Source organism: Xiphophorus couchianus, chromosome 14 (genome assembly GCF_001444195.1).
Source record: "Xiphophorus couchianus chromosome 14, X_couchianus-1.0, whole genome shotgun sequence".
NCBI lineage: Eukaryota > Metazoa > Chordata > Actinopteri > Cyprinodontiformes > Poeciliidae > Xiphophorus > Xiphophorus couchianus.
Genome location: NC_040241.1, coordinates 22,405,165 through 22,416,535, shown reverse-complemented (window position 1 = coordinate 22,416,535; position 11,371 = coordinate 22,405,165). Strand labels below are relative to the sequence as shown.

At 38.2% G+C, this 11,371-nt stretch overlaps 3 protein-coding genes across 5 annotated transcripts in view; all 3 read left to right on the top strand.

Moving 5' to 3' along the window:
- The window catches only part of LOC114156967 (myelin-oligodendrocyte glycoprotein-like), a 1,059,483-nt gene that overhangs the window by 602,127 nt on the left and 445,985 nt on the right, over window positions 1–11,371 (top strand). The window lies entirely within an intron of this gene.
- LOC114156907 (tripartite motif-containing protein 16-like) lies at window positions 1,457–5,444 on the top strand. Of its 2 annotated transcripts, none has more exons than XM_028037518.1 (2): window positions 1,457–1,579; window positions 2,974–5,444. In XM_028037518.1, exon 2 carries the CDS (start codon window positions 3,120–3,122, stop codon window positions 4,788–4,790), a length of 1,671 nt encoding a protein of 556 aa, XP_027893319.1. In that variant the 5' UTR covers window positions 1,457–1,579; window positions 2,974–3,119; the 3' UTR covers window positions 4,791–5,444. The 2 variants fall into 2 exon arrangements, with proteins under 2 accessions (XP_027893319.1, XP_027893320.1); XM_028037519.1 differs by lacking the exon at window positions 1,457–1,579 and adding an exon at window positions 1,590–2,705.
- LOC114156899 (tripartite motif-containing protein 16-like) lies at window positions 7,729–9,886 on the top strand. The gene has a single exon (XM_028037508.1). The coding sequence runs from the start codon at window positions 7,830–7,832 to the stop codon at window positions 9,510–9,512; it is 1,683 nt and encodes a 560-aa protein (XP_027893309.1). The 5' UTR covers window positions 7,729–7,829; the 3' UTR covers window positions 9,513–9,886.

The window sequence follows — 11,371 nt, the reverse complement described above, 5'->3', positions numbered from 1 at the left end:
GCTAAAACTGGCAGGATGGATATTGTAAAAACTATATTTGCCAATGCAAACAGTAATTTTTCTCTGTCTGTCTCTGACGCCTGCCCCTTTCTCAGCACTGCTTCTTGTTTGTGACTCACCCTGACTGAGTCTAGCTGAGCAACTTGTCATGCTGCAGCAAGCGAAACCAGAGAAAGGGGAAGGACTTGGAGTTGTCTTACAGATAAGCATAAAATTTGATGCAAGTAGTTAAGAGGTGTTTTAACTACTGTGGTAACAGCAATAATAATTAATTTAAGCATCTTTTCAAAGGAAAAAAGATTATCACAGGGAAATCCCTCAGACAAATCCATGGCACAGACAAGGGGTAAGTCCAGACACATCTCTGCAAAAGGCGGTTGATGTTTGCTAAAACCTGAATCCAGGGCGACACCAAGATGTGTAACTTATTGCTTACCACGTGGTTTCGGATCTCTGAGGTTTGGAAGAGGGGTGTGTAATTATTAAAACTGATTGTGCAACAAAAATCTGGCTTAGACTATAAATAACTATACATAATTGCATAGGAAAATTATTAACATATTTTCTAAATCCCAACTAGATTTCCAGCTAATTTTATTTCAGAAATATTAAATACTTAAAGACTATTAAATTTAGCAAAAAGTTATCTACTTTTTCCAAGAACACAGATGAGAATTTAAAAACTCACGCTTCTTTCTGTGAGTTTATAGCTCTGAGGTCTGACTCAGAGAGGCAAACGTTTGATATGAGGAAACTGAAACTTGGGCAACCGTGTTGATGGAAGCTGACAAGGCAAAGTGAGGAAATCTGATGGATTCTGCAAAATGATCTTCTATTTAAGTGGATCCTTATGTTCCCTTAATACATTATCCATGATCCCAGGAACTGAAGCAGAGACATAGTTTCTGTTAGGAGAATCTATAATTCAAAGTTTCCTTCAGCAAAATTATGAATAAGCCAGGAAAAGCTTATTCTTTAAGCTGGAAAGCAGAAACTAGCTGCATTTCCATTACAAATGTGTACAAATCTTTGTCTGTATTTTGCTAATGTCAAAAAAATATATATTATTTTATTCCATTAAATAAGAAATACATTAAAATCAAACGTGAATAAGCTAGTTCCCACGATAAGTCATTAAAAATCATGGCAGTGCTGGATGTAAACAGTTACATCCCATATATTCATAATTCAGTCATGGTGCTAGTGTTCATCATCTATCAGCTATTAGAGAAGAGATTATTAGAGAAGTTAAGTGTAATTTTTAAGAGGCATTTTGGAGAAATTGTAATCAGCAATTTTACAGAAGAGCTGTGGATTCAGAATGACAACAAAAAAAAAAACAGGAACTGATGACTTGCATGAGACTCAGAAGTGAAGTATGAAGAAGTAAGAATAAGAAATACAGCAGCAGTCTAACGTGTTTGTAGATCCTCTGCCCCTCCCAACAATGGCTGTTATGTTATTCCTTCTATTAAACACACAGTTCAGCTCTGCTGCTACATTTCCTGGTTCCTCCCAATTCACATTTGACAGCTTTATGACTGGTAGGATCACTGAGCTGAACAACTGCTGCTGATCAGTAAGTAACAAACTGGTGTTTGGCTTCTTGAGACACTACTACAGAATCAATAGAAACTTGAGAGATTCAGTGTTTTTGAGAAGCAAAATGGCTCAGAGAGGAAATCAGATGTATTCAGAAAAAGTTTATTGCTCCATCTGTCTAAATATACTCGATTTAAACAGATGTAATCGATTCCTATTCCACTTGGACACAGCTACTGTGACTTGTGTTTAAGACTTTTGGGGACAAGAAGATCAGAGGAGAGTCCCCCGCTGCTCTCATTGTAGGAACAGTTTCATACTGACAGAGTTCAGACCATATTCACTCAGTCTCCACATGCTGCAGTTTGAGAATTAGCACATGAAACCACTGCTGAGTTAACTAAATACAGATAGGGAACACAAAAGTTGCAGATGCAGGTTGAGTCTGACGGGATAGATATTTGTTTCAAATGATTCATATGATTTCAGGCACTAACCTTATCCTTGTTTAGTTTTTTTGTTGTTGTTTTAAAAACATGCACAACCTTTGGGAATTACAATTAATGCAATCAAAAGACGTATCTGAGCTAGAATAATATGGTGTTTTACACAATCCGGGGCAGAACTATAGTTCCAGCCAAATGTTGATGAGAGCTGTACCATTACTCACTTCTTCAATTTGTGCCCATTCTTCCGAGAAAACCGGGCTGGTCATTCCAGTCCAAAGGTTGATGCATGTGCTGCTGGCGCTGCTCAAGATCATGCAGCTCTGGGATAGATGTCATGTCTACTGGTACACTGGTGGTTAAGACATTGTTTGGAGTTTGCAAGGTTTGTCCATTGGGTAATCAATGAGTTCAGTCCGTCATTTATCAAATTGCTTGTGTACAATACACTCCGTTGAGAGGCTTGCACAACATCTTAAGTGGTTGTGAAAGATGGGGAGGAATCACATGGGATACATATGAAGACTGATCCGGCCAGGGCAGACAGGAAGGGAACCAGTTAAAGTCACAATCATAGAGAAGAAACCTTGGGAATCAGTGAGTAAAAAAAAAGGGAGAATAATTGGATCCTTTATACATCTCGGTTATAACCTGGAGGAAGGTGCTAGACATCAGTCCAACCCTAACCAGTTTAGCAGGTTAAAGACGTTACTCAAGGTAAACATGAAATTTTCTTCTTGTTTTGATTTCTCATACATCACAGATAAAACTGTCCAAGACCTTTAAAATACTTAATCAGATTACTGCTTAAAAAGTTACTCACGGAGGATTTATAGAGTCATACGTTCAACAGAGAAGTCTTAAGATTAGCGCCGCTGTACAGTGGCACTAAACAGCTCTTTAATAACACATGCAGTGATAACCACTCCAATTGTTTCAAACACTGACAGCCTAACAGTTTATTTCTTGGTTCTTTTATTCTCAGATCAGACAAATTCAGAATCACTGTTGAATCAAGATCAAGAACCGACAAGTTAACCTGCTGCAAATCAGTGAGTAAAGAAGAAAGAAAAATCCTTATTTGGCTTGTTGATAAACAAGGAGAAAGAACTATAGACATTCAAAAGTGAAATGGCACAGCAAGGAAATCTCATGGAATCAGCAAAATACTCTTGTTCGATCTGTTTGGATCTACTGAAGGATCCAGTGACTGTGCCCTGTGGACACAGTTACTGTATGAACTGCATTAAAGACCACTGGGATGGAGAAGATGAGAGGAGAAACCACAGCTGCCCTCAGTGTAGAGAGACTTTCATACCAAGGCCTATCTTAAAGAAAAACTTCATGTTAGCAGAGTTGGTGGAGGATCTGAAGAAGACTGGACTTCAAGCTGCTCCAGCTGATCACTGCTATGCTGGACCTGAAGATGTGGCCTGTGATGTCTGCACTGGGAGGAAATTTAAAGCTGTCAAATCCTGTCTGGTATGTTTGGTGTCTTATTGTCAGAGTCATGTCCAACCTCACTATGAGGTACCTACACTACAGAAACACAAACTGGGGGATCCCTCCAAGAAACTTCAGGACAACATCTGCCCACATCACGAGGAGGTAATGAGGATCTTCTGCCGCACAGATCAGCAGTGTATCTGTTATCTCTGCTTAATGGATGAACATAAAGACCATGAAACAGTACCAGCTGCAGCAGAAAGAGCTGAGAAGCAGAAGGAGCTTCAGGAGAGTCGACAACAAATCCATCAGAGAATCCAGGACCAAGAGAAAGATGTGAAGCTGCTTCAACAGGAGGTGGAGGCCATCAATGTCTCTGCTGATAAAGCAGTGGAGGACAGTGAGAAGATCTTCACTGAGATGATCCGTCTCCTCCAGAAAAGAAGCTCTGATGTGAAGCAGCAGATCAGATCCCAGCAGGAAACTGAAGTGAGTCGAGTCAAAGATGTTCAGGAGAAGCTGGAGCAGGAGATCACTGAGCTGAAGAGGAAAGACGCTGAGCTGGAGCAGCTCTCACACACAGAGGATCACAACCAGTTTCTCCTCAACTACCCCTCACTGCCAGCACTCAGTGAGTCTACACACTCATCCAGCATCAACATCCGTCCTCTGAGACACTTTGAGGACGTGACAGCAGCTGTGTCAGAGATTACATATTTACTGGAGGACATTCTGAAAGACACATGGACAAACATCTCACTGACTATCACTGAAGTGGATGTTTTGCTCTCAGAACCAGAACCAAAGACCAAAGCTGGATTCTTAAAATATTCACAAGAAATCACTCTGGATCCAAACACAGCAAACAGATTTCTGTTATTATCTGAGGCGAACAAAAAAGTCACAGCAATGAAAGAAGAACAGTCATATCCTGATCATCCAGGCAGATTCACAGATTCATTTCAGGTTCTGAGCAAAGAGAGTCTGACTGGACGTTGTTACTGGGAGGTGGAGTGGAGAGAAGGAGGAGTTAATGTAGCCGTTTCATACAAGAACATCAGCAGAGGAGGTTCAAATGAATGTTTATTTGGAGTCAATGACAAATCTTGGTCATTTAGTTGTGACACAGACAGTTACACATTTTTGCACAACAGAGTTCAAACTCCAGTATCAGGTCCAGTTTCCTCCAGAATAGGAGTGTACCTGGATCACAGAGCAGGTATTCTGTCTTTCTACAGCGTCTCTGAAACCATGACTCTCCTCCACAGAGTCCAGACCAGATTCACTCAGCCTCTGTATGCTGGAGTCGGGCCTTTCTTTAATGGGGATTCAACCGAGTTTGTCAAACTCAAATAGTGACACTGAGACATCAGTCACTATTTTGTTGGATAAGGATCAACTTGATTGTAGAAATTAATGAAAAAAATCTGAATTGGACTTCAGAGGTTTTAAATTCAGCTGCATATGCGTATGCACAGTGATAAAAGTGGCAGGTTTGTTTTTGTGACCTTGAGTTTTGAAAGGTGCCCTCAAATAAAATGTATTATTTTCTGCCTTTTTAAAGTTTGATTTTGAATCAGTAGATATGATAGGAATTAATTCTCATAAATTGTCAGGAAAAACTCAAGCTCATAAAGTAACAAAACAAAAGCAATATATTTGTCCATGTGTTTAGGTGTGGAAACATTACTGTACTTAACAAAACTGATACCTTCAATATATGCTGGTTCAATATTTTCACAGAATCATGACTATTATGTTTTTCTATTATTTTGTTCTGTTCATTGGTGATCATTTCATGTCTCTTGTAATTATAGCTACTGACTGCTGCAAATGATCAAACACATTTACCATTCTATAAGACTTTGAACAATTGTTTTAATGAATCCATGTGCTCATGAATACATGCAGAGAACCATTAAGAATATTCTGAGTATTTATAAAATGTGATCATTCTGATTTCAATAACTGATGGAAAGCTAATCTTGAATAAAGATGGTTGAGACAATTCGTAGGTTTGTTGGGTTTATTTCTCGCTGCACAGCCTCAGCTTCACTCAGTCACATACACACACTCAAGCATGATAACTCATCCTTGCACAACATACTTCCCCTAATACACACTAATACAAAATCTTTTGAAAAGTTATACCATCTCTGTACCAAGAGCAGAAAAACTTTGTTGAAGGACCACAACCTCACACCTTCCAGTTCCTCCATTGGTGAGTTACACAACATTTCTTTCAGTTGCTTAAAGGTCCCACTAAGATACATGTAAACTGCTAAGCTATCTGCACACACACACAAGGAGTGGAAAGTTGTCCAAAGTGTGAACATATTTTTCTGTCAACTTCACTTCTGCTGAATACCAACAAAATGTGGTAATTCACCAAAACATATCAAAGACGTGGAAATGAAAGAACATTAGCAATGCGAAGGGTGTTTTACAGCGAGGTATCTGGTACTGGTACTGGTACAAAACCAGTATATCACTTTAAAGATGTCAGTACTTAAATTTTTAGCCTGACAAAAGTTTTTTTCCCCCCTTTTGTTTCCTTAAAGATCACAGAAAAAAGGCATTGACTGACTGATTTAAGAGTACAAACATATTGTATATGAACAGAGAACTATAGAATAAAATCTGGAATTACAGATTAAGGTAGCACCAATCTATGCTGACACTGTAGATTGAGTTTCTCATAATCTCTAAAGATTAAATGAAATAGTTTGAGAACATATTTCTGGTTCCTTCCCTTCGAACATAATAAGTGTGATGTAAAGTGAAAGACCTGAAACGTCTTTCAGCTCTTTCTCTTTATTCAAGGTCTACATCAATGTGAGCTGCTTTCGTCATGTCAGATGAAGTAGGAGATAACTTTAGGAGATAACTTTAGGAGATAACTTTTATTTAGTGAGTGGAGCCAAAGACTGGGTGAATTTAAGAGAAAAGGAAGCTGGGTTTTGTTTTCTATGGGATACACCTGTTTGCCTAGAAAATCCAAGTTTTGTTGCTGAAAGGTGAAATGGCACAATTCATTTCACCAGATCAATTCATCCATCCTGCTTATCATTACAGCACAGTTGGTGCCGAGCGATTACAGTCATTGGTCAAGAGGCGGTGCACACCTTGGGCAGGTAGCCAGTCCATCAGAGGAGACCATCTCTAGCATTTTAAATGTTCAATAAGATTTTAAAAACTGAAATTTTATTCAGTTTGGCTTCCTTTTCTTTTCAGTGTCTGGCGGTAATGTAAATGTTTGATAAAGAAGTTTATCTAGACAAAATTCAACCAATTAACTGAGACACAATGCTTTTTTATTGTTTTTTTTTTCTAATTTATCTTAAAGGCAGGAAGGTGAAGGCAACAATTGTAGTCATTTAATTTCTAAATGACTTTTAGGAGTCCACTTAGACCAATCTAATGTCAAAACATGTCTAAGTATATTTAAAAGTAGAAATGATTGATTGTAGTGGTATCCATCAGAGTATACATCTGCCTTAGCCAGATGTATACCAGACATACTGGATGCAAAAAGGTTTGGCAGCCTAAAATATTGTTAAACCCTTTTTAGTTTGATCATTTTTGTCTGATGACCTCCCTTAAACAAATGTCAAAACTGTCTCACAGCAGGTAGTGAAGACAGGTCAAGAGTTTAATTAATCTTTAACAAATTCAATGATTGTACAGCAGCTGTTTTTTTATTTATGTAGCTGTATGACATACAGTCAAGACCAGATATTTACATATCTGGAAATGACTCATCCTTTTATTTCACCAAGTCTTATATCAGGTCATTCGCAGTACCCAACAATGAACACTAGGTGGAAGCAAAGGACTTTACATCAATTTTTAAGACTCATGATTTACACATGAAAACAATCATATGTTTACAATAAATACATGCATATTTGTATGGAGTTGCACTAATAAAATGATTGTAAATGTATAAAATCTTGACTTTTTCCCAAATGGTTGTCATATATGGTAATTCTCAATAGAACAGAACAGAATATTTGTCATGAGTGGGGACATATTTTAGTTAATCAACTGATTTCTCACAAAAATAATCAAAAGGTAGAGCTTATGTAACCCAGAAAAACATGGTTATATAAAATGAAGCTGAAATAGTAAACCACAAAACAACAGATTTCCCAGAAAAGGAGCTCCCCCACTCCCTCTGAGAAAAGGGAGGAGTTTTTGGTCCAGGAGGAGGAAACCTTTGACAATCTTTTCAATTGGTGTGACTAAAAATTATTTGCTTTTCCTGGTTACTCCCCTGTTACGTACGACACTTTACAGACCTGTTGCACACGACACTTAACAGAGCTGTTGCACAGCACATTTGCTTCGGGGGAAACGAAACCTAACACACAGCAACTGCTCACCAGAGGAGAAATGGCACAGCAAGGATATCTGATGGATTCTGTAAAATTCTCCTGTTCGATTTGTTTGGATCTACTGAAAACCCCAGTGACCATCCCGTGTGGACACAATTACTGCATGTACTGTATTGGAAATTTTTGGGATGACGAAGACAAGAAAGGAATCCACAGCTGCCCTCAGTGCAGGCAGCAGTTCACACCAAGGCCTGTTCTGGTGAAAAACACCATGTTAGCAGAGTTAGTGGAGGATCTGAGGAAGTCAGTACCACAACCTGCTCCTGATGATGACTGCTTTGTGGGACCTGAAGATGTGGCCTGTGATGTCTGCACCGTGAGGAAGATGAAAGCCGTCAAGTCCTGTCTGGTCTGCTTGGTTTCTTACTGTGAGAATCACCTCCAACCTCATTATGATGTCCCTGGACTAAAGAAGCACACGCTGGTGAATCCCTCCAAGAAGCTCCAGGAGAACATCTGCTCTCGTCATGATGAGGTGATGAAGATCTTCTGTCGTACTGATCAGCAGTGTATCTGTTATCTCTGCACTATGGATGAACATAAAGGACATGAAACAGTCCCAGCTGCAGCAGAAAGAGCTGAGAAGCAGAAGGAGCTCCAGGAGAGTCGACAACAAATCCATCAGAGAATCCAGGACCAAGAGAAAGATGTGAAGCTGCTTCAACAGGAGGTGGAGGCCATCAATGTCTCTGCTGATAAAGCAGTGGAGGACAGTGAGAAGATCTTCACTGAGCTGATCCGTCTCCTCCAGGAAAGAAGCTCTGATGTGAAGCAGCAGATCAGATCCCAGCAGGAAACTGAAGTGAGCCGAGTCAAAGATGTTCAGGAGAAGCTGGAGCAGGAGATCACTGAGCTGAAGAGGAAAGATGCTGAGCTGGAGCAGCTCTCAAACATTGAGGATCACAACCAGTTTCTCCACAACTACCCCTCACTGCCAGCACTCAGTGAGTCTACACACTCATCCAACATCGATAAACATCCTCCATATTTTGAAGACGTGACAGCAGCTTTATCAGAGCTCAAAAGTAAAGTCTTGGACATCCTGAGAGATCCACTAAAAAGAAGTTCACCAACAGCCTCCAAAGTGGATGTTTTACCTCAACCATCTGAACCAAAGACCAGGGAGGACTTCTTAAAGTATTCAAGGAAACTCACACTGAGTAGAAACACAGCACACAAATTTCTGGAATTATCTGAAGGCAACAGAAAAGTAACAATGACCAATGAGAACCAAAATTATGAAGATCACGAAGGCAGATTCACTAAAAGATGGCAGGTACTGAGTAAACAACGTCTGACTGGACGTTGTTATTGGGAGGTAGAGTGGACTGGGAGATCAGTCGAAGTAGCCGTAGCTTATGATGACATAGAAAGAACAGGGGACACGCAAGATAGTTCCTTTGGTGTGAATGAGAACTCTTGGGCATTGTGTTGCCAGCCGTATAACTATACATTTTATGGTGATGATGATAAAGTGGATATTCCCGTCACAGACCTCTACTCCTCCACAGTAGGAGTGTACCTCGATCACAGAGCAGGTATTCTGTCTTTCTACAGCGTCTATGGATCTCAGATGACTCTCCTCCATGAAGCCGAGACCACATTCACTCAGCCTCTACATGCTGGGATTTGGCTTTCACGTTCAAAAGAAAACAGTGCAGAATTCATTCAGTTAAAATAAACTGGAGCTGAGTAGCTCAGTTTATGGCTGTTTTATTCTAGATTATCTTAAAACTTTATCATTTCAAATGTTGAGAAGTTATCAAGGTGTAAATACACTTTTCTTGGTGACTTTCAGAGTAAAGAATAATAACAAAAATAATTCCTTGTTAACTGGTTAAATACTGATTCTGGAAGATGAAAATACTGGGGTTGTGAATCAATGTTGTGGCAAGTACAAATGTAAATAAAGCTAAATATCTGACATAATATCATGGCTTTAATTACATTTCACAGTAATTTAGCAATAAATTTCCATCTTGGAGTTGTTGATATAACTATAGATTTTCTGTTTTTTGTTTTCAATTTCAACTCATAGCAGGGTATTGTTGTTATATTACGAAATATAAGGCATAATTTTATAAGTTGTGTTTCATTTGATGTGATCAGATGGTGTATACCGGTAAATCTGTTAATTTAAAACGGATGTTTTCTTCTTATTGACTTGGGTGCTTTTTTATTTATCCAAATATTAGATTTTATTATCCAAAATTTGGTGTTGAGTGAAAATAAAACATATAGTAAATTGTTGTTTTAATAACAAAATTAATGAACATTTTCTGTATGACTGTGTTTGTAGTAATCAGACATTTTAAAAAAATAATAAAGTTGTTTTGCTTTCCGTCAGTGTCAAGTTGATTGATTTTAAACTTGTTACAAAAAGTTATGATCACAAAGAAATAGGTGTGACTGCAACCACTGATACTAAAATATTCTATTTAACAAAAATAGAAATCTGACTTTAAAACAAGCATGTTTTATTTAGAGTTTTATTAGCTGTTGTTGAAGGGAGATCAGGCTAAAGAGCTTATTCAACATAATACTGTGCATTAAGAAAGTATTCACAGTGCTTCACTTTCTGCACATTTTGTTACATTACAGGTTTCTTCCAAATAGTATTAAATTTATTTATTCCCTTGTGATTCTACAAATACCTCATTATGACAATGTGGAAAAAAGATTGATAATCTGATAAAAGTAAAAAAAATATTAATCTTCAAAAATATTCTTTTCTGCCAGGTTAAAAATCTGCAAACTGAATTTTACTTTGTTTAGATGGACTGACCAGCAAACAGGAATACGCATAAACTTTATATAAATAATACTTCTATCAATCATTACATCCAACAAATATAAAAAGTCCAAAAGTCCTGAAGGTGTCTCCACAAAACTGTTATGTCATATTCATGTCATCAAATCCAGCTCCAATTCCATGTCTTATTAAAACAAATGTAGACAATATGACAATTCTACCAACTCAAACACAAAAACTGAGAAAAAAGATATTAAACTTTTGCTCCTGCTGTCTTGATGTCCAACCAGCAGCTTTTATTAAAAATACATGCCTATCATTGCATCTGATCTGATTCAGATAGTAAATCTCACCCCTCTGATCAGGTGTTTTCCTCCAGGCTTTAAAAACAGAACCACTGATAAAAAAAGAAAAGAAAAAAAGAACAATTTGGACAAATAATTAATGTAGAACCACGCTGATCTCCAACCGTCCATTCATCAGCAAAATAATTTAAAAAGCTGTTTTTTCAGCAGATAAATGGTTTATCAATGGCCAATCGCTTTGACGTCTTTCAGTCCGATGTCAGTCCACAGTACTAAGACTGTCCTAGTCAAAGAGTTCAACGACATCCATATAAACACAGACTGTGGAAGAACCACAGTGCTGGTTCTGTTGGATCTCAATGCAGCATTTGACATTGTTGACCATTAGAAAGCAATTGTATAGTTGGATTGGACTCTGGTACAGTACTTAAACTTGACAGAAGAGAAATTTATTAGTTTCAATAGATAACTTCTTATCGGAGC

What these genes read in the sequence shown, in the direction of transcription:
- LOC114156907 (XM_028037518.1), top strand. Translation starts at nt 3,120, where the DNA reads ATGGCACAGCAAGGAAATCTCATGGAATCAGCAAAATACTCTTGTTCG.
- LOC114156899 (XM_028037508.1), top strand. Translation starts at nt 7,830, where the DNA reads ATGGCACAGCAAGGATATCTGATGGATTCTGTAAAATTCTCCTGTTCG.